Raw genomic sequence first — 26,646 nt, forward strand, 5'->3', positions numbered from 1 at the left:
TGGTTTGATCCGTCTTACTTGATCAATCATACTTGATCAAAAAGTATGTTTTGGTAGTATGTATTATTGAAATAGGCTGATCAATTAATAATCAATCTTTCTTTTTTCTCCCTATTTAAACCTTGGTACTTAAAATGTGGTCCTCATAGAACACGCATTATTATCTGAACCTTTCGGGAAATACAGAATCTCAGGCCCCACCCCCAACTCCAGAAAGAGAATGAGAACAAGATCCCCAGCTGATTCACGCTGCATTCAGATGTGTGAGAAGCTCTGTTTTACATCACTCCTGGACATGCTTTAAATTTTAAAACATGCTTTACCACATCACACCAGCAATCTGATAATGGTTCTCTGATAATTGGCCTCCCACACGGCTTTAGATCTATCCAACCTGCTCTACTTGCTAATTCTTTATTCTCAAGTTCAGTCTCCTCCAATCACATCAGGTATATTTCTGCCTCTGTGTCTTTGTTCTGACTCAGGACCTCTGAGATGATACTCCTGACTCTAATCCTGTCAAGTCTTCAAGCCCCACCCCCCACTCCAGCTGCAGGGCCTGTCAGGAAGCTTTCCTGGACTTTTCATCAACAGCTCTGGGTTGGAATTCCAGCTCTGCGGAGACAGACCTAAATAGCTATGTGACTTTGAGCTATGTCACTCTTTCTCGCTAACTTACTTTTTTTATTGTAAAACTGCAGTTATCTTACCAAACTCACAGATTTATTCCAGAAATTAAGTAATGTAAATGAAGTGCTTGTACTATGCCTGGCCTGTAAGTAGTGCTTAAGAAGTGATAATTAAGAAATTATTATTATTATCATGAAAAACAGCTATTTTAAAATTTCTGGCAAATGGCAATTCCCTGAATTTTATCTTGAAAAGTGAAAGTGTTAGTCACTCAGTTGTGTCTGACTCTTTGTGATCCCATGGGCTGTAGCCCACCAGGCTCCTCTGTCCATGGAATTCTCCAGACAGGAATACTGGAGTGGATTGTCATGACCTTCTCCAGGGGATCTTCCTGACCTAGGCTTGAACCTGGGTCTCCCGCACTGCAGGCAGATTCTTTACCATCTGAGCTACCAGGAAAGCCCAGGAATTTCATCTTGGCTTCTTGGAATTACAACTTCATGCCTGTTTCTAGTGCCAATCCCAACTCAGTCATTCATTCATCCAATTAAGGGGAACTTCCTGTGTGCCAGGCACTAGTCTAGGCTCTGACAAGAAGGCAATGAACTAAATAAACAAAGATTCCTGCTCTTTTTTTTTTTTCTTTTTGCTGTAGTGCACGTCTTACAGGACCTTAGTTCCCTGACCAGGGATTGAACCCAGGCCATGGCAGTGAAAGCACCAAGTTCGAACCACTGGATTGCCAGGGAATTCTCAGATGCCTGCCCTTAAGAGCTCAGAATCTCCTGGACTCACTGAGGCAAAAGTCATGAGGCAAAGAAATATACAGTAAGTTCAATGATAAGTGTTAGGAAAACCAATGAAACAGGGCAAGAAAAAGAAGAGTATATGTGGGGGCAGGGCATTTGCAGATTTGAACTAGATGACCAGCAAAGGTAACAGTGAGAACAGCCATTTGAGGAAACATCTTAAGAATGTGCAGAAATGAGCAACTGACTGTTTGGGGAGAGAGGAAAGCAAACGGCAAGGTCCTGGGTGAGATCCCTGAGTGAGAGCCGGGCAGCGGAGGGTTCAGCACGGCTCAAGGGCAGGGGGCTTGAGGGGGACTGTTAGGACATGTGGTCAGATAGCTAATGTGGGATCATGTTTTGTACTACACACCCATCTTTCTCCAAGTGCTTCTCAATGCAGATTATTGTGACATGCCTTCAGGACAGGAGATGATGGGTAAAGCAAGGCTACTCAGTGGTTCATCTTAAGGAGGATCCATAAGAACTTTTAGAGCAACACTGTAGAGCTAGTTTTCTGTGGAACATACTTTAAGGAGATGCTACCCTGTGTCTAACAGTTATATCTACATATACACACGTCTGTGTGCATGTGTGTATATTCAGTTTAACCTTTGTGTTTGATAGTTCCATATTATTCTCTTGAGCAGATTTAAGCGCTGTTCTTTCTTCAGAAGATAAAGGCTGTACATTATTCACTGTATATCTCTTATGATTTTCCCTGCTTCCAGAAGCCTTTAGGGCATGATTCTATAGGTACTGAGCTCTCACTTCTCATCATGCTCTAATATCCCAATGTCAGCTGCTGATAGGAAAAACTACTAACATCTCTCCACTTTCATCTTACTTTCTGTCCAATAGCATCTCTAATCCTCTCAGACAGTGGTGGCTCCAAAGTTATCCACTCCCAGGACTCTGCAGTTTTCCTCCGTAGCCCTTACCATGACTGTACATCACTAATCTAGTGATGTAGTCATTAAATAAATTAGGTGTAGGTTCAAAGAATAAAATCTGTAGCATCCATCAGATTATAATGCCCAGAACATAGAAGAGCACTTGGCCTGTAGTACAGCCAGGTAATATTTATTAAGTGAATCAATGAGCGAACCCATGTGCTATTTCCTGATTGTCCTCCTCCTGGCCCCTGCTTCGCCTCTGATGTTCCACTGCTGCCCAGATTCTGACATCACAAGACACTGGGTAAGTATACATATACATATACATATACATATACATATATGAAAGTGAATGAACTTGAACACATACGTAAGGCAAGAGGCTTGGTTCACTATTTACTCCACATATGCTGATCAGAAAGTGCAATATTATTTTCAGGTTTTTCGGCCAGCCATCTGCCAGTGTGGTCCACACGTTCTCCACCTCCGACCAGGCCAGCTCATCACCATACTGGATACAGGAAATACAGCACACACTTCAGCAGCACTTCAGTAACAACCATCCATTCAGTACCAAACTCATAACATCGTGAAATATTAGGAAATAATGCTTTGACAGACAGCTTTAATCTTCTCCACATTGTAGAGAAATTGTCATTTCTTTCAACAAATCTAAATACAAATATCATTAATCACATATGATTTTAGCTCCACTCCCCAAAAGATACTTTATATCTGATATGAAGCTTTTTTTTTTCTTTAAAGAAAGGAACTTACTTATAACACATACTTGTTTGGATTATCTAGTCTCTTTGTCTATTTCTAACCTGTTTACTCCTCCTAATTTGGTAATTCTGTGCAGGAACCACAAATACAAAACCTGTTACCTTTGCTGTCATGTACATCAGATTGTTCAAAACCATGGCAGTAGCTTGCGGGGATCCCCAGCCTTCTCCTCGTAACCAGCGCCTGCTAGTCACCATCAGTTCTCGGTCTTTTAAGGAATCATCTTCATCCTCATCATGTCGCCTTGCTGTGGGCAAGGGTTTCAAATCCACCAGCTCGATGTTGTTCATCCACGGTAACAGGTAGTGCAGCATTACCTGTCTCCCAGCAGGGTGAGCTGTCTGAATTCTCTGGCTTATCTCTGTAGTTAAGGACAAGTCAGAGAGAGAACAACTGATGTAACTGTGCTTTCCTTTGATTTGTAATGAATTTAAATGTAACTCTTTAATTCTGAAGAAACAACAAGCCAGATTTTATTCACTAAAGAATTATGAGCATTGTTTCTCCTTTTAATAAATCTGACCTTGATGACATCATAAAGAAACGGAAACAGCTAACATACACCACATACTTAACTTTTATATAAAATATCTCTGGTAGTTAAGAAAAATGTTTGCACACTATTGGTGAGTCTGTAAATGGTGTAACTGCTATGAAAATAGTGTAATGGCTCCTCAAAAAAATTAAAAATAGAACTACCATAAGTTAGAAATCCCACTCACTGCTGACTATATATCCAAACGAACTGAAAGCAGGGTCCTGAAGACCTGGTTCACAGCAGCACTATTTACAATGGCCAAGAAGTGGAACCAATCCAAATGTGCATTGCTAGACAAATGGATAAACAAAATGTGTTTTGACACACACATAATAGAATACTCTGCAGCTTTACAAAGAATGGAAATCCTGTTACTTGCTACAACATCAAAGGATCACCTTTGAGGACATTATGCTAAGTGAAAATAGCTAATCATAAAACCACAAATACTGTAAGCTTCCACTTATATAAGGTATCTAATATAATCAAGTTCAGAGAAATAGGAAGCACAATGGAAGTTAATAGGGGCTGGGGGAAGTTCAGGAAAAGGGGAGTTTACTGTTTAGTAGGTATAAGTTTCACCTCTGTAGGATGAAAAACTGCCGGAGATCTGTTTCACAACAATATAAATACACTAACACTACTGAACTGTATAGTTAAAATGATTAATGTGGTAGATTTTACTATATGTGCTTCTTAACAAATAAAAAAAGTAAGACAATCTTTATACATGGGTTAATTTAAAGTGGCCCTTGAGAAACCTCACATGTTAGGTTCTGTCTAGGGGAGACTCCTATGAAGTGCTTGTTGCTTTTACATTCATCTCATATAGTGCTCATGATAAACTCTGTGAGCTGGACAGTTTGAGTAACGTGTGCAAGGTCAGAAAATGATCAAGTGGCGGAGGATTCAAATACAAGGTTGATTCCAAAGCCCATGAGTTTTTATATACTGTTTACTCTCCATAAATCACTTTAAGTAAAAACCTTCTCTTTCCTCAAGTCCCCCTTTGCCCACTACATCTTACACTTACAACTTCAGAACTGGGTCTGAATTCCAGTTCTACCACATGTACACAGATTGACCTAGGGCCAACTATCAACCTTTGATCCTCACCTTATTATTCTCTAAGAATGTAACAAAAGTAGTTGTGTCACAGAGTTACTGTGCAAACTCAACACAGTGCCAACAATCTGTTCAGTCCAGTGCCTTGCACATATTATGCTCAATTCCAACTTTTTAGAAGAACCCCTTCTTTAAAGTAATTAATTTAATTGGGGAATAATTACTTTACAATATTGTGGTGGTTTTTGCCATACATTGACATGAATCAGCCACGGGTGCACACGTGTCCCCCATCCTGAACCCCCCTCCCACCTCCCTCCCCACCCCATCCCTCTGGGTTGTCCCAGAGCACTGGCTTTGACTGCCCTGCTTCAAGCATTGAACTTGCACTGGTGATCTATTTCACATATGGTAATATACATGTTTCAATGCTATTCTCTCAAATCATCCCGCCCTCGCCTTCTCCCAGCGTCCAAAAGTCTGTCCTTTACATCTGTGTCTCTTTTGCTGCCTTGGATATAGGATCATTGTTATCGTCTAAAAGAACCCCTTCTGTTAACAGGTCAATTTTATTACCACAAGTATGAAATAGGAGACCTGGAGCTCTGAATGAAGAGATCCTGGCTGAGGGATTTTAAGTGTGTATGGGAGCCAAGGCTATGGCAGCACCCACTGCCATCCTGACCAATTCCATGACCTCTGATATACCAAGGACTCCTCTCTTCTGTGCTAAAGCCTCCAGGAAAAGCCCAGGAACCTCCGAGAAAAGCCTAGCAACAGGAGAATTAGTGGAGACAGCAGTTAGCTTCCCAAGTAACACTAGTGGTAAAGAACCCACCTGTCAAGGCAGGAGACTTAAGAGACTCAGGTTCGACCCCTGAGTCAGGGAAGATCCCCTGGAGAAGGACATGGCAACCCACTCCAGTATTCTTGCCTAGAAAATTTCATGGACAGAGGAGCCTGGTGGGCTACAGTCTGTAGGGCTGCAAAGAGTCAGACACAACTGAAGTGACTTGGCACGCATGTGGTTACTACTTTGCACTGATGACCATCCACGTCCATCCTGAAAGGGATGTCGGGACTGCGGAAGTTGGGAAGAAGGAAGAGGCATGACTGCTGCTATTTACCAGTGCAAACCTAACGTGTGCTGCTCTAAACACTGAACGTTAGGAGAGTTTAAGTTGTTTTTCCCCCAATCAGATCAGTTAGGGGTGGGACTCAAACTCTCTCCACTACTAAAATAGGCACTGCGGAAAAGATGGGCTAAGAAGGCGGAGGCCTCTGTGCCTTGAACCTGAATGGAAGGTTCAGAGCCCTGGTATCTCCTGCATACCAATTCTGGTGCATTTGCAGCACTAAGATTAGAAGGAGATCTTACTGAAGATGAAGAGCAGAAAAACTAGCTAAGAGTCTTTTGTATTATAACTAATAAACTATTCAGTTAAAGGATTTATAAGCACTATGGAGGCACCTGCAACAGTGTGGTCATTGACCAAAAGGCTCAAGCTGGATGAGCTCCCTAATTATCTTAAATCTGAGTCCTGGGAAACCCATATATATACAGGACATCTTGCTTGACACATAGCCCATGCTTTAGAAACTCAAGGGAGGAATGTTTGTTGGACCCAAGGAAAGGAAACTGGACCAGGAAGCAAGGTGGGTTCCTAGCTATAGTTCTGCTTAAGGCAGTGCAGTACGTTCCCCTATGATGAGAGGTCTTATAGAAAGAAACCTGTACCCTTATCCCTGCCCATTTATATTATTAAAAATAGACCAATATACAAGATAAACCACACACTAGAAGATTCAGGAAGTTTTATATCTACTAAAGGAATATTTTCAAATTGCCTGTGAAGCCCCCTCCTACTTTTTTTTTTTTTTTTTGGCTAGTTTGAGGTGGAGAAGAGAAGTCAAGTTTAGAATCCCTTTAGAGATCTTTAATAAGCAATCTCAGTATCAAGGTAGATCAGTATTAAAGAGTTCATATTAAAGGAAAAAAACCTCTCATATAAAGACAGGTTTTGTTTTAATTCAACCTCAAATTTCATAGATTTACACTTCCTAGAAGACTTTATTTTTTTGGGCTCCAAAATCACTGCAGATGGTGACTGCAGCCATGAAATTAAAAGATGCTTACTCCTTGGAAGGAAAGTTATGACCAACCTAGATAGCATATTGAAAAGCAGAGACACTTTTTGCCAACAAAGGTCCATCTAGGCAAGACTATGGTTTTTCCTGTGGTCATGTATGGATGTGAGAGTTGGATCGTGAAGAAGGCTGAGTGCCGAAGAATTGATGCTTTTGAAGTGTGGTGTTGGAGAAGACTCTTGAGAGTCCCTTGGACTGCAAGGAGATCCAACCAGCCCATTCTGAAGGAGATCAGCTCTGGGTGTTCTTTGGAAGGAATGATGCTAAAGCTGAAACACCAATACTTTGGCCACCTCATACGAAGAGCTGACTCATTGGAAAGGACCCTGATGCTGGGAGGGATTGGAGGCAGGAAGAGAAGGGGACGACAGAGGATGAGATGGCTGGATGGCATCACCGACTCGAAGGACGTGAGTCTGAGTGAACTCCAGGAGTTGGTGATGGACAGGGAGGCCTGGTGTGCTGTGACTCATGGGGTCACAAAGGGTCGGACACGACTGAGTGACTGAACTGAAATGAAAAGTAGTTTTTTCAAAACGGTTGCTGAAAAAACAGGCTACTAGCCTGTTAAACAATCATACCTGAGAATATGGCGAGAGTTAGCTCGGGATATGCCCTTGCTAATTCTTCGGACAGCTGATAGTAAGACACGGAATACAGATGCGGCAGAGGGGCCAGCTGGCTGAGAGCGCCGTCTGCTCTCTGGACCTCCAGCTTGTGAGCATAGCGAAACATCTTCGGTTCCAGGATCTACAGGAATGTAATCCATCCATGTAAGATTTTGTGGGTCCTCTAAATTTCAGCTATAATTAAAAACATAAAATTTTCTCCCAAGAAACATTATAGTTTGAAAGCTATAGAGTTGTATACATTATAAAGTTTCTTGGATACTAATCTTTAATTCCCAGAAATGTTTGCAAAAGGTCTCTAATTCTTGTGCTTTGTAATTCCACATGAATACTAGGACAGAGGGTTATAAGGATCAATTTATCTTTCTTTATAGCACTTAAGGAAAAAAAAAAGTACCAGTCCCATCTTGACAAGCTCTGTAATTCTTTACAAGACTTTAACATTCCTTGTATTGAATGCCAGTAACAGTTTGAAAATAACTCCTGAAACTTAATATACAATTTGAAGATTTACCACTTTTCCAATTCAAAATTATGACTATATAAAAACATGCATATGTGAAAAAAAATCTTCAAACCTATTTTGCTTAATCATGGATTAAATATAAAATACAAGCAGAAAATTCTTTTGATATTATACTATACAAAGAGCTACACCACTCAACCTTCTTCTTAACTAATAAAGACACCAGGGTATAATCCCTCAGATTATATGTATATAATAAAGACACTAGGGATGATCCCTCAGAACCACTTCAAACCCTTTGGAAAAATGCACATCTCCTTGAATCCCGTTCTTAACCCTTGGTTAAGAATGAAGAACCACATCCTACCATCAGTGAATATAACCATATATCCAAGTGAAATTTCTCAGTTATTCGTCTCAGTCTAATAAAGAAAACTCACAAAACGTTATCATAAAAGGGCTAATTACTTTTCACTTGATTCTCCAAAACAGACTCACATTATTCTTATTTGCTCAACAGAAACAGGTGAAGGTATACAGAGGCCCTAACCACTCAACTTTTCCAAGTACTCACACAGAGACACAGAGGCACACACACAGGTGAGTGTGGGGGTTATCACACACAATCCTCTACAATACACTCAAAACTTTGCATTATTTATAGACTTAAATGACCCATATTATCTTAGTCTTCTGTTTCTAATGATAATTAGGAATCATACCATACATCACTATTAAAAATAAAGATGAACATTAGCATACTTTCAAGGTAAGAACAGATTGCTGTGCTTCGTTAAGTCCTGAGTAAAAATATATTTTAATTAACATTTGTTTACAAACCTGTAAAAGTTGCATAGCAACTTCATAGATACTTCGAGAAGAATCAGCGGCTTTAAACAGTATCAGATTGAGGAGCATCACTGTGTCACACTGATAATCCCTAGGGACAAATTTCACATGTTAGATAAACAATGTTCAGAGGCTTTCACACCAGTTAATAAACATGATATGATATAAAGGGAAGGATGCAGGCATGCAGGGGCTAAGCCTATGAGGTGACTGTATTTTTTTTTTTTTAAGGCAATAGGTACGACAGATAATAATCATTATCACTATTTGGTTAGATTTTGTTTGAGTTTAAGGTAAGAAAATATTGGTTTATTAACACTGCTGAGTTCAAAAAGACACATTCTGTTTTTTAACAGATGCTAAATAATGAAAGACAGCAAAATCTAGAGTACCTGTTTTGGAAAACATTAGCTATGGCCTTGAAACAGCCAGCTGCCACTCTCTTGGAACCAGTGTAACAGCGATCCACCGCCCAATACATCAGGTTGCTCTGATCCGGGTTCAGCTCCAGCAGTAATGTAACTGCCTCACAGCCCAACTGATGAACCTAAGTAAAGGTCACAAAATTGCCCAGGACAAAGAAAGGGATATATTATTTATCTACTCTTACATTTCAATTAAAATAATACAGTGCATATATTTATTGTATTTCATCACAAAACTCAAGTCTCCTTTAGTTCAACTCTTTCTGATTTTATTCAACCAGCAGAACCACCAACACAGAGAAATTAAATGTGGTCTCCTGCTTTTTATATAAGACTCTTAGTCGTACAATTCAATTTTCCAGCAGAGCCCCGGAGGTGGCTGATGAATAGGAACAGTGATTAAGTGCTTTCAGGAAAATGAGTGATTAACCTCCCCAGCTATTTTTGTCGAAATTTATTCTTATTTTTGATAGCCCAATGCAAAATACATTTCTTCCAGGGGGAAGAAATGTAAGTCTTATTTTAAATTGTGAAGTCTGTGTTTGTATGGTATGAGTAATAAGGGGGGGAAAGTGATTAATTGGAGAATTATCAAAAAAATTAAACAGAGCAAATAGCATATTTCTTCCATGGAGCTTAAAGTATTCCACAATTATACTCTTTTACTGATTTAAAACCCTTTTTGAGATAAATATACACTACTATTCTAATCCTCTAAGAGGGAAATTAAAATTATTTACATGAGAACTAAATAAGAATTAGAAATCTCTTAGTTTATGGTATCCTATTTAGTTTTACATAATATGTTTTGGGCCCATACTCTCTTAAGACCACATGAACTGTAGCCGACCAGGCTCCTCTGTCTATGAAATTTCCTAGGCAAGAATACTGGAGTGGGTTGCCATCTTCTACTCCAAGGGATCTTCCCAACCCAGAGATGGAACCTGTATCTCTTGCGTCTCCTGCACTGACAGGCAGATAATTTAACCCTAGTGCCACCTGGGAAGCCCCCAAATAATGCAATGCAGTGGTAATTTACTACAGAATTTTAATTACCTTTTTGTCCAGAGAGTCCAAAATGTTATCCAACCATTTGTACAAATAGCCATCTGATGAAAGTCCTACATTATCTGCAACAGGGCCACAACAGAGTACAGCAGACATAGCCTTCAAACAATAATATTAGAATTACATTTAAAACATTTCAGAGGTTAAATGTTGGTTGCTTAATGAGAAGAGGCACGATATTTTACTCATGCTTACATAGCCACAATATCTTTAAATTTTTGGTTACAAAGAAAAGCATAATAGTAATTTTTGAAACTAAGAAATTTACTATGAGCAGTACATAAATACATGTACATGATACTACATTAGACATGGAGTTTGAACAGTTCTGGAGGTGAAGGGAAAAAAAAGATCAAGAGAAAGTACTTAAGTAAGAAAAAAAATAAGTATTTTTTGGAGGCAATCCTCAATTCTTTAAGAATGTGGCTTCCAATTTTCATAGATTCTGGAATATTTCTATATTACATTTTATGCACTTAAATAAAGTTCCAGAATAAGTATTTGAATACAACAGGCAAATATATATTCTATTACTCTCAGGTACTCTGAAGAAATCCTGATCCTTTTTATAACACCAGGCACTGAGAGAGAAAAAAATTTTAACTCCACTCTTAACCTAAGAAAAAAGAAGTCAGATTTTTAGGTAAATACCTTCAGTGCACAGTACTGATGTCTGTTAATTTGCATATTTCTATCACTGTATCTGTCCAAGGGTGTAAACATGATGCTAAAAGGACCTGCCCAGTGACTGAACAGCATAAACAGACTGTGACGAAGGCTCTGCTGAGGAAAAATACTTCTTCTCTGGTGCACTGTAAATAAAAAACAGGCAGAAAAAATTATTTCCATTTCTTCTTCCCTTAATATGCACGTCGGTTTATTTGTTATTGGATGGTGGTGATGTTAGTTGCTCAGTTGTATCTGACTCTTTGCAACCCCATGGGCTGTAGCCTACCAGGCTCCTCCGTCCATGGGATTTTCCAGGCAAGAATACTGGAGTGGGTTGCCATTCCCTTCTCCAGGGGATCTTCCTAATCCAGGGATTGAACCCAGGTCTCCCACACTGCAGGCAAATTCTTTACCATCTGAGCCACCAGGATTATTACTGGATACATAATATTATATAAAAAGAAAGCAAAAGTTTTCATTTTAACCTACTCCCAACCTCCATAGTAACAGAAATTATTTACATTTATGCATATCACAGGAACAGAGCTGCAGTGTACATTATCATGTTAAATGAGATGCAGTGTTATGTGAAATACAGCATCTTGGCCAAGTAGAAGTGCATGGCAGTCACAATGCTCCAGAGCTGGGCATCAGGACCCTGCTTCTCTCCCTGGGTTGTTGTTGGCTACGTGCTAACCTTGGCCAAAACATTAACACAACATACTTCTGGATCATGATTAACCGGTAAGAGAGGGCTTTGGACTATATATACCGTTTTCAGCTATACAACAATCATTACATGGAATCTTGACATATTGATACATAACAGACAACAAGGGAGCTGATCTACCTGCAGTAAAGAGTGAGGTCTGGAGTCAAAACCCACTCTGCTGCCTTTTGCTGCTGGTTTAGATGATCTCCAAGGAATCTTTCCACTTAAAAAAAAATCTATTCTACAAGCTCTCTGCAGCAATCCTTGTTGAAGGAACTCAACAGTATCATAATGAAGCAAAGTAGAAGTTGTAGACAAGTGCTGAGTAACGGATTAAATCATATCTTTACATTAGTGAGCTTCAGCTCAGACAATGTAGAGGAAACCAAGCTCTTTTCCTCTAAAGAGCATCATTTACTTCTCAAGTTCCAAAAGTTACCCTGACATATTTTTCAAATGTTCACAAGTTGCTTGTCAACTTAGATTACCATTCCTCAGGGGGAGAAAAATTATGATAGTCTCTTAATATTCATTTATGGGTTTGACGAACTAAAAATCATACCTGGAACATTCTGAATGATATTCGCCACTAAGGCACTAAAATGGCATCGTATATCCTTCAATGTGTCAGAATCTTTTTCATTTTCTGCTTCCAGGAGTTGTCTAGTTAAATCTACGTATTCCAATAAAGTGTTGTTGAGGAAATGTGTTTCACTATCAAGGCCACCACTTGCACTGAAAATATGGAAGAAAATTCATGTTAAGGAAAACATGATTCTAAACTATAATGTAAGTCAACATTATTCTCTCCATCAAAACCTATGGCTTTTCAAAATAAAAATATAAGGAGACACAACGGGAACAGGGAGGATCAGTTTAGAAGGTAGAAAGAAGAAAGACTAATTGTGTATATTTACACAGTTGTCCTACATATATGCCTTTAGCATAATCAATCAAATACCCATCAGGTACCTATTCTCAGCAAAAATTACTGCTATTACTGGGGATGCAAAAATTTAAGAGAATTCAGGTAAGACTGTTGGTTTTTTAATCTTCTATTTTAGACCTTGGAAGTTTCTTCAAGAATCTCTACAGGAAGATTCTCTTTGAGGCCAGGGTTCTGGGCCTAGAATCCACTAACTGCAAGGAGGTCACTGGTGAGAGAGTCCCCAATCCTGGATTCCAGTCTTGTTCCATCAGTTATTAAGTATGTGACCGGTAGGTACTTGAGAGTGTTTTGCCAATAGAAATTTAGTTATCTTTTCCTTGTTATATTTATTTGAAAATACCTCTAAAGTTAATGATTCCAAAAGTAAAAATACTCTTTCAATAGCTACAAATAGTTTTTTGTAAACATCCTAAAGCCATGAAAATCAGAGTAAGGAGCCACAGTGATTGTACAGCATATAAAAAATACCAGTCTATGACTATAAAAATACATTGAATACATTCATGATGAAACTCTCCTTTATTCCTCAAGTGAATGTTTTTAAACTCTGGGTCAACACTTCACAGTGGCTGGGAAACCAACATGGTAGATTGTAAGCTGACTCAGAATAACTGAGTACCTACTATGCACCAGGCACAGAGGATCAACTGATTGAACAAACTGAAGATCCCTGCCTCCTGGCCATTCCAGAATTCATCTTTTTTCCCTTAAGCGAGAGAGAGAAAAAAAAAAATGTCCATAATAGCGTTCACTTTATTTTGATTTCTCTTAGGGCAAAAAACAACAACAAAAAAGACAAATCCAAAAATAAAACATGCAACTGCATTACTAACATTACAACAGAAGCAAAAAAAAAAAAAAAAGAAAAAAGATTTAGATGTATTTTAGGTTAATTTTTTGCATCAAGTTCAGCAAGTGTCAAATTCATTTTGGCTAACTTCCATTGTTTTATTTTTGTGAAGTAGCAAAGGAAAAAAAAAAAGAATGATGCTTCTTTTTTCTTTCATTTGCTTTTCATTTACTATAATAGTAAATCAATGGTTTAGATTCTCTTTCATTAAAGCTATATTTTGAAAGCACTTGTGAAAACATTCGATGTTAAATATGAAACGTGTTAGGCACACTCTGAAATAAATGATCAGGGTAAATGATAAAGTAATAATAAATACTATACTTGCTTATTAGTATTTTTTTCCTCAGGATCTCTTCTGGAAATGGTCAGATTCATCTTTTTACTCCTTCAATGGTCAGCCAACACCATTACGTTTCTAGGGAAACAGTTATTTCCCTACATAAAGCTGATGGAATTTTCCTCAAGGCGCTGGCCTTAGGGTCAACAATAATTTTAGGTTTTATGTTTTTTATTTGTAAAGGGTGGAAATAGAAATTATGTTTTTGGATTTCATAATTGCTCTAAGCACAATAGATTAACAGTTGATTGAAGTAAATTTGCAAAGTTTTTTAGCCTACATGAAAGGCTAAACTTTCATGTAGCCTTTAAATAACATGAGTTTTACAACTCTGGAAAAAATAGATCTTGAATAAGGTAAAACATAGTTAAAACAGACACCCATCCCTGGAAAAAGAAAAGGTCGCTGTCTACTGCCTAGATTACTAGATCTCAAGAAATATTAAAATCATAAGGACATTCCACTCAACCTTTGACTGAAGCAATCTGTACGAGTGGTAGTTCTTCAATATATTTTTTAGCCATGGGCTAATGTATTAGATACATCTTTAGTAAATAATATTTATAGTGGTGCAGATTTTTTGTTGTTACAAAGGTACTTTTCAGTTTTTATATATTTCCTAAGAGAAAAAAAAATCACGTTCTCTAATAAATTTCAGGTTTTAAAAATCAAAATCCAATACCTACCTGTGACTGATGACACCAGCATCTGCCAGCAGTTCAAATATTCGTACCAGTTGTACTCGTAAAATATCTCGACGCCTGCGCCGTTTCATATTCTATTCCAAAGATAACAAAGATTCTAATTAAAAGTCCTTTAAGTAAGTTGACCGAAAATTTGCTGGTGTAACTTAGAAGGAATACTGGGAATGCCTTACGAGTTTGGAGGCTTGTTATTTTGCTTCTGCAAGGTAGATGTCAGACAGTCTACGGGCTATTACATCAAAAAGGTATGTGTGGATTAATTTGAAATTAACAAGAAAATAAAATAAAATGACATTTTATATAGTAATAAACTTATGAAGGGAGAAACAGAATTGAGTCCATATTTACTTTATGGTTATTTTTAGGTCAGGTTTCCTAATCTGACAACTTTAGAGGAACTGAAACAGTTAGTAAACTATTCTCTTTGGATGATAAAGAATCCCTAAGATGCTCCCAATAATATGACAGAAAGGGAGGGAAAATATCACAAAGGGGACTAAAGAAACCCCAGAGATTTCACTTATACCATAATTTTTCACTTATCAGTTAATTCTGACACACAAATATACAAGCAGAAAGAAATTCCTTTGATCATTATGGTGTGAATAAATATGTTTATCCTACTAAGGCCAAAGTATTAACGCCTAGAATAGTCATCATAACATCTCAACTTGATTCTCCTTCTAACAGGAACCAATATAATGGTAAGCTATAATTAATCTCCTATATCACTTTCTTCTTGAGCTCATCATTTCATTCATGATGTAATACAGACTACTAAGAATTCGTCTCTCACTTTCTTGCCTACAACCCAGTTTTCTGCCTTCCAAAACAGGCCAGCTGTGGATAACCAGTTCATTAAATTTACTGCTTCTCTGAGCTCTTATCAAGTTTGCTGCAATTCATACTGAATGAAATGGTTTCTTAACAGTGCTTGAGGATTTCTGCAAAGGTTTAGTTGACTTGCTTTCATACTGTGTTCATAGAAAGACTGTGAGTCTAATGCTCTCAAAATACAGTGCACATTCAGACATATCACTGTGCATATCTATTCCCTTGCTATGATGACTTTTTGTCCTGAAATTGATTAGTATACATACTGCCACTTAATTTTATTTCCAATTCCACTTGCACTGTAACCGACATATTATTTTGAAGCAAATATCTAATCAATTACAAAATGGAGAATTATCACTACTCCACAGGGCTGAATTAGAAAAAAAGGAAGTGAAGAATTACAGATTCTGTCATAAGGTTCCCATACAAAGTAGCTACTGTCATCTTTCTCTCTTGCTAAAATTCCTCAGAGGATTGCCATCATTGCTAGCAGTCATTCTAATTCAGTGTTCTACATCAGACTCATCTAAGGTGCTTAAGAAAATAGATTTCTGGGCTCTACTCCAGGGATTCTCATTGAATAGGCTAGGCCCAGGAATCTATAATTTTTTGCAAGCTCTCTGGCTAATTCTCAGATTCTACTGCCATATGGGGACCACTGGTCTATTAGATAAAGCTGAAACCAGGAGCTTTAATCCTTTCACGTGATAGTTCCTTTCTTGCTTTCCAGCCTAACATTCCATCACTGTCCCCATAACATAATTACAAAGAAAAACATGCAATGTCCAAATTTTTTAAAAGTGAAGTTTGCAAACGCTGTTCCCTCTACCTAAAATGTTTTTCCCTTGCTTGTCTACTGGGGAAATATGCTTCAGAAATTCACCTCAAATGTCACTACCTCAACTAAAAAGCTTTCTCTTACTCCACAGGCAGAATCAAAGGCTTTCTTCTCTGTAGCTCATCTAACCCTTTACCTGTTACTTGATTTGTGTGCATAATACATTGTTGTAATTATAGACTGTACAACATCTGTTCCACAAGAACTGTGATTTCTAAATGTAGCTCAGAACCTGAGGTGTAGATTTGGGGTTCTAGACCTGGGGTTGGCAGAATACACCCCTCAGGCCAGATCCAGCTCACTGCTGCCTGTAACTGTAACAGAGCCACACCCACCTATTTAGCTGTCTAGGCAGCAAAACTGAGCAGCTGCAACAGAGATGGGATGACCTACAAAGATGAAAATAACTATCTGGTCGTTTACAGAGATCAGTGGACTCTGATCCAGACTCTAACCACCCTAACTTCAGGCAGAGGAAATTTAACATCTGTATTACAGAATGGGTTTCTGAGTAAGACCTCCTGGGGAGTGGGGATGGTAGTGGTTTCCACATGTTTTAAAAATGTTGAAAATGGCACTAGACTTATTTACTTCTGAATTTCTAAATTTTGTTATACTATATAGAATATAGAAGCCAATTTTACGTGTTTGCCAAATAAATATTTAATGATATAAAACTACACAGTTTACCTCTGGCCTTCGTTCAAGTGCCTCTTTAATTATGGGATGTAATTCCTCTATTAGTTCCCTAGAAGAAAAATAATATACATTCTTTCAATTAATAGCCAAACATATACTCTGACCTGTAGAAATATGTAAATATTAATATATGATACAACCTGATAAATGTTAACCCTAATCTTACAGTTTTAAACACAATTTTTATTGTGGGTTTTTTTTTTTTTGGGTTATACTACATGGCTTTACGGAATCATAGTTCCCTGACCAGGGATCAAACCTGGGTCCTTGGCAGTGAAAGCATGCAGTCCTAACCACTGGACCGCCAGAAGTCTCTGTTTTGTTTTGATTGTGAAATAACACACACACTCTATAGAATATTTGAAAAATAGAAAAAAATGGTATAGGCCACTTATTCTAATTTGTAGAGCTAAATACCTGTTCAATCATTTTATAACCCATATATAGTTTACATAGTTGAAACTCTAACATACATAAAATATTATCCTTTTATCTTTAATTAACACTAGTATAAGCACTTTCACATGCCATTAATTAATTTATAATACTCTAGTATTGGGTTAAATATGATAATTTTCCTAACCATTTTCAGTTATTACTGACTCATTAAATTTTATCTGTTAAAACAAATAATGTCCAGTGAACACCTTTGTATATTAATCTTTGACTTCAATTCTGATTATCTCAATAGGATTAGTCGTTACAAATGAAATTATCAGTCAAAAGGTATGAACTTCATGAAAATCATCTTTTTTTGCTTATATCCTGATTTTAAATTGTAAATGTACTCACTGTAGAAAATTGGGAAAATACAAAAAAAAAAAAAAAAGAAGAAAATAAAATCCATCCACAATTTCATTGTCTATAGAAACTACTGCAGACATTCAAAGTATCTGCTTCAGAACTGTTTCTATTTATGGGGATTTGTGAAACTGAGATAATTTTTGTACCTCATTGTTTTCTATTAGCACAACAGCGTATTTACTTGTCATAAAATAATCTTCCAACACTTCATTTATTTTGAATGCTATCCACACCTACAGATATAATTTATTAACCTATTCTCTGTTACTTTGAGACAAAACATCAAACATTACACCACATCAATAGAGGACAACCTCAAAGGAAAAAATTCAGGATCCAGAACTTCCCTGGTGGCACGGTGGATAAGAATCTGCCTGCCAATGCAAAAGACACAGGTTTGATCCCTGGTCAAGGAGATTCCACGTGCCGTGGAGCAACTAAGCCCATGCTCCGAAACTACTGAACCACGAGCACTCTAGAAACTGCATGCTGCAACTGCTGAGCCCACGTTCTGCAACAATGAAGCCTGCACATGCTAGAGCCTGTGCTCCTCAGCAAGAGAAGCCACAGCAATTAGAAGCTGACACTACGCAGTGAAGGGCAGCCCATGCTCGCCGCAACTAGAGAAAACTTGCACAAAGCAAGGAAGACCCAGCACAGCCATAAATAAATAAATATTTTTTTTAATTCAGGATATAGTCAGCAATAACAAAGAAGAAACTCAGGCAAAAATGAAGAATTGCTTTATGATTGTTAAAAACATCAAGAATGATATAAAATATGTACATAAATAATTCTTGTAAGAATAGTCACTCTCTTGAATGAGAAGGAGAAAAACTATTTTTAAGCAACAGAATCACTATGTAAGACAGGAGGGAAAATATACCTTTACATGGCATCTTATAATCTCTAGAACATGTTTATGTATAATATATGATTTTCATAATCATTCTTTGAAGAAAACAGGGTAAATGTTAAGCAAAATTAGAAATTAAAGGTGCAGATAAATTAAAGGACCTGCTAAATGTTAAATGGCTAGCTAGCTGGTAAAAATCAGGATCGATATGAAACTATCCTGATAAGTATGCTACCTTGCCTTCTCAAAAAGTAGCCACATTTACTATTTTACTACATAGAGAAACATATAAAGGTAAATACCTAAATGCTCCTGGGTTGGTCCTGCCAAGACCTAGAACAAGGGATTCAGTGATTTCCATGCTCTCAGAGCGCATCATTGGAACTATGTGCTTAAACAAGGATGAAGGGGATGGGATGCCAATAATCTGAAAAAAAGATATTGTATTTATAGCAGCCACTAATGATAGTACATTCAAATAAATAATATGACATTTCAACAATATTTGGTCACAGACAATGGAATAATGACATTTTAGAATGAATGGTGCTTCAGAATTCACCTCTAACGCACATCATCTTAAAAGGGTCACTGTGAATTTGCTCACTACAAATTTGTTAACAGAAGTGGGATTTGCAGGCCTCTTAATTTCTTACAGACACTCACTATCATGTAATACAGGCTGAATCCCTCCCTTAGCCTATTTCTTTTGACCTGTAAAAATAAGTAAAAACAAAAAACTACTTCTAAAAGAATCATCAGTGTTAAACACCCAGTATTAAGTTTTGTCAGTTTCCTTCAACCATCTGATGATATTTTATTTCATATCATGGAGACCATATCACTGTTCTTATCAAGTTATTTGTCCTACTACATAATTTAGGGAAATTCTAAAAGAAAAACTTTATATATTATTGGTTCCAACTAAGCATCCCTTAAAACATTGGGGTGGCCAAAAAGTTTGTTTGGATTTCATATGCTGCTATGGAAAACCTGAAGGAACTTTTGGGCCAACCCAATAGTAACAGGGATTTCTTGAACCATTTTCAGTATTAGTGCCTGTAACTAATACACTTTTCAATCAAGTTACTTTATTGTCCTGAAAAAGAAATTTTGAAACATTCCTTTTATGCTGTCATTTGGATTCAATGACAGAACTCAACAACTTACTTTAGAATCAATGCTGTAGCCACTGTCAGGGGTGGACGCCAGCGTCTCAGGAGGAGAACACCTCACAGAACCCGCAGATGTTGAGGATGCTGTGGAGGTCGCTGCGCTGCAGCAAAGAAGCAGGTAGTTTCTCCACAGGCCAATGTATGAGTCACTGCTTGTGGTAGTATTTACTTTCTTAGCATTGATGGGGCTACTGAGAAAAAGAAGAAAAACAGGTAGATGTAAATAACATGTGTTTTAAAAAGTTTCTTTTAAACCAAAGCTCCTCTGTCCATGGAGTTCTCCACGCAAGAATCCTGGAGCGGGTGGCCATTTCCTTCTCCAGGGGATCTTCCCGGCCCAGGGATTGAACTCGAGTCTCCTGCATTGCAGGCAGATTCTTTACCATCTCAGTTACCAGGGAAGTCCAACTAAAGGTAAATTTCGACCAATTTAGGGGAGATGGTTAGCATAACCACTGAATCTCTGTGGAATAAGATATAATGAGTAAAATACAAGATTGAAAGTTAAAACATTATAGGATCATTTTAACATAATCTATTATTTCTGTGGGTACAGTTAATATTTTATCAGGTCACATTTTATAACTTATTATATATACTCAACGCAGAGGAAAAAAACTGAAAACAAAATGAAAATCACCATTAATCCAACACCAAAATAAGCTCTATATATTCTTCTACTCATCTTCAATTCAGACACATGAATAAAGGTATAAATATATCTCTTTTAGCTTATAAAAACTGAATATTACTTTATTTGTTTTGTACTTGCTCTTTATACTTAACATATATGTTGAAACATCCTTCATGTAAATAAATATACTTCCATGACCTCACTTTTGATGACCATATATCATAGAGATTATTATGATTTATAGAGGCACACTTTCACTGTTGGATATTTAAGCTAACAGTAATTTTTCCCTATTATACACAATATTAAACATTTGAATATATGCTTAATTATAATAATGTTTAATTATTTTCTTGGGTAAATTCCTGAAACTGGAATTACAGAATCAAAGAATATCTACATTTCTAAAGCTTCTATTAAATTTTTGTTTTGAGAGATTAGACCACTAAAGTATTTTGGAACAATTCCATAAATATTCTCAAGAACAGAAAATTCTGTTGGGATTAACGACTGAGAGCAAAACAAAACAGGAAAAATACTAAGTTTTAGTCCTCACCTTCAGTAGGCTTATAATCTACTAAGATAAACAATACATATCATGCCACTGATTCATCAATAGTTTCTTAATATCTTAAAAAAGGTTCAGAGCACTGTGATGGGAGTAAAAGAACAACAAAAAAAAACCTGTTTAAAAAAATCACCACCATCATGTGTGCTAGGGGAGATATACAACACAGAAATAAAAGTGTCAGATGGTGCTAAGTTGATGAAGAAAAATAGAGCAGAAAGTGGATACTGGGAATGGTGGTAGGAGAGTGTATATTAGGTGGTAGGAGAGGTATGTTATCATTTAAAATATGGTAAAATAAAGGAGACTAAATAAGTTCATAAATGTTATACAAGGTGGCAAGTGTCAATCTTCATTAAAAAAATGGCATCCAATAAACAATACCTGAGAATCTGTATCAATATATAATTAACATGTATGTATGCTGCTGCTGCTGCTGCTAAGTCACTTCAGTCATGTCTGGCTCTGTGCGAACCCAGAGACGGCAGCCCACCAGGCTCCCCCATCCCTGGGATTTTCCAGGCAAGAACACTGGAGTGGGCTGCCATTTCCTTCTCCAATGCATGAAAGTGAAAAGTGAAAGTGAAGTCGCTCAGTCGTTTCTGACACTTAGCGACCCCATTGACTGCAGCCTACCAGGCTCCTCTGTCCATGGGATTTTCCAGGCAAGAGTACTGGAGTGGGGTGCCATTGCATATATACAAACAATAAAAACAAAACCAAAAGACGTATATATGCTTTTTCAAACAAATTTTCTTTGCAATTTAAGAATAAGACTAACCTGCAGTTTATAAAGCCATGGTCAACTCTCTGTCACATTGTCAGTTACCCTTTACTATCATGCTCAGAAACTCACTGAATTCATTTCCCTTCACTTCCCACCCTCTATCTACAAGCTTATCTATATCCACATCCATATTCATCTTCAGACTCTCTCCTCATTCATTCATTCATTGAACACAAAGTATGTACCAAGCAGTGTGATAATTAAGTAAATGAACAATTATAATTTGTAAGACCAAATTATACAAAGAGAATGAAAGGATTATATGACTATATCCTTTATAACTTTCATTGTCCTCCTTAACACACCAGTACATTACGGCATGTCATTTATGGGATTTCCAATTTGTAGAACTTTTCAAGTGACAGCCTATATACTGTAAAATTTACACTAGGAAAATCACTTACTTTATATCAACTTGTGGGGATAACAACTGAAGCCTTGTGTAGGCAAACATCCAAGCATAGCTCACAGCTGTAGGGCAGTGTTTTGGAAGGTTTTCTTGCTTTAAAAAACTGGAGAGACTTATAATCCATGGGTCTTGGCCTTGGGTCACATGTGCAAATATCCATATATGCGATGGACTGATCACATCAAACTGGTGGCTAATCGGAGAGGAATTCCACTCTGCTAATGTCTGTAAATCTATTGAGCTCGGGCAGTACAGCAAAGTAGTCTAAGAAGAGAAAAAAATTCATTATTGCATATTTCAACAACTTTCATAAGTTTTACCATAGAAATTGCTTTAAACTATAAAAGTGGTCTACTGGTAGTTTCTAGAACAGAGATTCTTAAACAGGGATAATATGAAGTCTGAGATACATTTAAGGAGGTACAGAATTCCTGAAATTGCATATAAGGTTTTTGTTCACATGCAGTTTTCTAGAAGAGATTATGTAATTTTTATTAGTCTCAAAAAGATCTATAAACCAAAAAGGTTAAGAATCACCACTTATGTAATTCTTGTATGAATATGCAACTCACAGGATACTCAAGATGATAGAGAACTCAAAAATGAACCATTAACTTTCATGCTGATGTGCACTGCAAGACAAGTGAAAATGTCAGTTGCACAGTCATGTCCGACTCTGTGCGACTCCACAGACTGTAGCCTGCCAGGCTACTCTGTCCCTGGAGTTTTCCAGGTAAGAATATTGGAGTGGGTTGCCATTTCCTTCGCCAGGGGATCTTCCCGACCCAGGGATCGAACCTGGGTCTTCCACATTGCAGGCAGATTCTTTACTATCTGAGGTATCAGGGGAGCCACTGTGTACTATGTCTGCATAAGTGGAACAGACTGGAAAATGGGCTCCTCTCCAGAGCTGCTGCTGCTGCTGCTAAGTCGCTTCAGTCGTGTCTGACTCTGTGCGACTCCTTAGGCGGCAGCCCACCAGGCTCCGCTGTCCCTGGGATTCTCCAGGCAAGAAGAGCTACACATTCTCAAATATTTGCTCAATAATAGTCAAAGCTCTTAAAATGAAGAGATAAAGACTCCAGAGCAAATTATTTATGATTCAATAGACAACAAAAAATAGAGTCTTAAAAACTGAACAGAGGCTTGATTCACCTGATCATTCAACAGAAATTTACAAAGGACCTGCTCTCAGTCAGGCACTGCTTTAGGCACTAGAAGAGACTCACTCACTTCTCGTCTTGTTGGCCAAGTCATAGTTAATAATCTAAACCAGAATTCTTTAAATTGAACAGAATTTTATTATTATCTCTCTTGGTTACATGTAACTTTGAGTTGTAAGAGTCAAGAGTTATGTAGAAAGCACAGAAACCTCTTGTGCAGGTATTGCAAAACAGGAAGAAAATAATTTCAATTAGTGAAGTTTGATACTTATTCTTTTCAGTTTTGAAAATGTCATATATGACCTTTCTCCCCCAAACCAAACTAAGAAAGATAGCATAAACTTTCTTAGTAATGTATGTGTTGATGAAGTGTTTTTCTTCATTTTAATGAGTTAAATTACATATGTTGCTGTTGTTTAGCTGCTAAGTTGTGTATGACTCTTTTGCAACCCCATGGACTGCAGCCCACCAGGCTTCTCTTTCCATGGAATTTTCCAGGCAAGAACATGGGAGTGGGTTGCTATTTCCTTCTCCAGGGGAACTTCCAAACCCAGGGATCGAACCCACATCTCCTGCATTGATAGGCAGATTCTTTACCACTGACCACCAGGGAAGCCCCAAATTACATATGACTCAGGCATAAGATATTACATATCTACTCTATGCACTTGAATTTATATGGCAAAGCAAACAAATACACTTACTGTAAGGTGCAGAGTGCAAATTTTTTGCTTTGAATTTCAACAGAAAAAAATTTCAATAGCCCTTTAACCAGCATATACAGGTCAAAAATACTATATGCCATAATCAATAGCAAACAGTAGTCAATTACAACTTCAGATTTAATAGAAACCTCTTAGATTGGAAAGATTGGAATTTTACAAAGATAAAATATTTATAGTTTTGTGGGGAAGAGTACTAACCATAGCATAGCAGTGCTACTTTGTGTATGCCACTTTTTAAAAATTATTTTTTATTCACAAATACTTTCTAATGCATGATATTTGTAAAAGAAACTCAGGTATGTATGTATGTACATCTTAAGTTTCAAAACATTGCTGAATAGCATGAAATCATTACAGTTACCTGATCAGCCCCAGTGAGATGAATGAAGCTCTCAAGAATGGATGGGCTCAGCCTGTCCATCACATCTATGGCTAATTCATCATCACCCTATAAAAAAGACATCACATGTCTATTAAAGTTTAGGAATGTTTAAGAACAGCAGCCAAACCTAGATAAACATTACAAATATACTTTAGCCCTATCTGTTACAAATGGAATAGAAGGCAGGCAGGTGAGCTTAGAACCTCTCAAAAAGATCTTGTTAAAAAGTAAATTATACCTGCACGGTAAAAACAGAAATGGAACAAAGATGGACAAAAGGATAGTTTTTTAAGTATTTTCATTAGATAGCTGAATGAAATATCTAAAATTTACCTTAGGTATTTCCAAAAGTGCAAATAAAGCCCGTATTTCTCTAAGGACGCTGACAGCTAATCTCCTAGTGGCAGGTCGGCTGCTACAGAGAGTGACGAGTGCAAACCCTTCGACCACATGGAATACACTGGAATATGGGCTTCTTTCCAGAGGAGGGGGATGAGAGGCTCCATTAACTACACCATGCTTGAAAAATAAAACACAAGTTAAAAAAAAAAAAAAGTATGTATTCCAGTAAAACAATTAGTAAAGAGTAAAGCAAATCATAAAAATGACTCAGCTCAAGAAATTTAAATAACATTTAATTTATAAAAATTTCACATCATATAGTGAAAAAAGCATTTAACTGACAATCTAAAACACATGAATATGCAATGTACCTAAGTTCTATCATTCTCTGGCTACTTTGTACAAAGCTTTAGAGTTGACACTTAATCACTATTGGTCCAACATTTCTATATGGAAAATGAAGGATTGAATGGCATCCTTTGTACTCAAAGTTTGGACCAGCAGTGTGGCATCACCTAGGAGATGGTGATGTGCAGGCTCATTGAACATTGAGAAGCTGGGTTGGCTTAGATGATCCAGTTCTAATATCCAAGGTTCTACGGCTTCTACATTTTCACAAATCAATAATTTGAGCACCCTTTTCGGTTAAGAAGCACATATACTGTATATGTGAAATGGGGACCACTGGTGCCTTTGATAAGCAACCAAATAACTCAACTGAAAGGCTATCGACATTTTTTATTATACCAGCATTCAATATATTGGAAACAGCCTATATGTGAGTTAGAATTGTCTCCACTTTGTATGTTCACTGAAAACTAATTATTACCAAAGGAAGAATTTAATTTCTATATTTAATACATAAACTATAGGAAAGTTCTGTTTAAGGGGTTACAAACATTTTGGAAGGAAGTAAAACTAATGAAACTTCTAATTTTTGTGGAAGTCAATATGTTTTAACATCATAACCAGTCATTTACCACTGACCATGCACAGAGGAACACTATGAAAGAGTCTGGTACCTGTGAGTCCTGGTTTTTGTTATGCATTTGGGTTGCTTGTTTCCACTGATTTATTAATTGTACCAACATCTTTACAGCATTATCAAGAAGTGTGGGATGGACATCAGTCACTTCACGAACAATAAAATAAACAAATCCTGAAAGGACATCCTCACGCCAATCTGGAAAATCAAGCATTAGTGCCTGCAGAGTATTGAAAGCCAGAGCACGAAGTTCTTCATCCATATGAATTGTGAGCCTACCAAGAACAAAATTCCATTAGCAAACCTCAAAAACCTTCCAAAGAGCTTTATCATCTAAAACTCAAAGCTAAATTTAAAAAATACATCCTCTCAATTGGTTCTTAAGAAGTAAGAAAATAGGAACCAATGTTCACTTTTTGTGCTGTATTTGTCCTTATGCTAACCTGTATTCATTTATTTAAATTCACATGTCAATCTATTAATATCAGTTGGCATCAGAATAGTAAGTTTGATAATTCACAATAGTAAGTTCGATCATAACTCAAATGTTGTACTTTAGAAAACACAGACTAATGAACCAGAATTACATTTTAAAAATTCTTTAATCCTTAAAATGCCATATATTATTCTATAATCAGTCAAATTTATGCTGAATTATATAATACCTTAGTACTAGCTCACACTGATTTAGTCCTATGCTATCACTGGAAAGGACAGTTTATCTCTATTGCTCCTTTCACGCTGCTGAGCTTACAGTTAAACATAAGATGGCTGATTGTGAAGAAAAAAATACAAATCAAGATGGAATGAATTTAACAGAAATAATTCTTGAAAATGAAAATGAGAATTAAGCTGTAACTTCATAAATGGGGTATGCCTAGAAAGAAGATGAAAAAAAAAAGTAACACATGAAGTCTTCAAGAGAATTTA

The 26,646-nt window shown here is 37.1% G+C and overlaps 1 protein-coding gene across 17 annotated transcripts in view; it reads right to left on the reverse strand.

Moving 5' to 3' along the window:
• The window catches only part of FRYL (FRY like transcription coactivator), a 259,369-nt gene that overhangs the window by 54,865 nt on the left and 177,858 nt on the right, over window positions 1–26,646 (reverse strand). For all 17 annotated transcript variants that reach the window (XM_060417094.1, XM_015096494.3, XM_060417093.1 and 14 more), the window contains 16 exons: window positions 25,754–25,991; window positions 24,723–24,908; window positions 24,369–24,455; window positions 22,115–22,383; window positions 19,717–19,912; window positions 18,849–18,973; window positions 16,878–16,935; window positions 14,495–14,586; window positions 12,232–12,404; window positions 10,940–11,100; window positions 10,277–10,387; window positions 9,188–9,342; window positions 8,787–8,886; window positions 7,433–7,601; window positions 3,202–3,461; window positions 2,685–2,825 (listed from right to left, as the gene is read on the reverse strand). In XM_060417094.1, coding sequence (XP_060273077.1) covers window positions 2,685–2,825; window positions 3,202–3,461; window positions 7,433–7,601; window positions 8,787–8,886; window positions 9,188–9,342; window positions 10,277–10,387; window positions 10,940–11,100; window positions 12,232–12,404; window positions 14,495–14,586; window positions 16,878–16,935; window positions 18,849–18,973; window positions 19,717–19,912; window positions 22,115–22,383; window positions 24,369–24,455; window positions 24,723–24,908; window positions 25,754–25,991 — 2,521 coding nt within the window. The remainder of the gene's footprint in view (window positions 1–2,684; window positions 2,826–3,201; window positions 3,462–7,432; window positions 7,602–8,786; window positions 8,887–9,187; window positions 9,343–10,276; window positions 10,388–10,939; window positions 11,101–12,231; window positions 12,405–14,494; window positions 14,587–16,877; window positions 16,936–18,848; window positions 18,974–19,716; window positions 19,913–22,114; window positions 22,384–24,368; window positions 24,456–24,722; window positions 24,909–25,753; window positions 25,992–26,646) is intronic.

The sequence above is a fragment of the Ovis aries genome, chromosome 6 (genome assembly GCF_016772045.2).
Source record: "Ovis aries strain OAR_USU_Benz2616 breed Rambouillet chromosome 6, ARS-UI_Ramb_v3.0, whole genome shotgun sequence".
Lineage (NCBI taxonomy): Eukaryota > Metazoa > Chordata > Mammalia > Artiodactyla > Bovidae > Ovis > Ovis aries.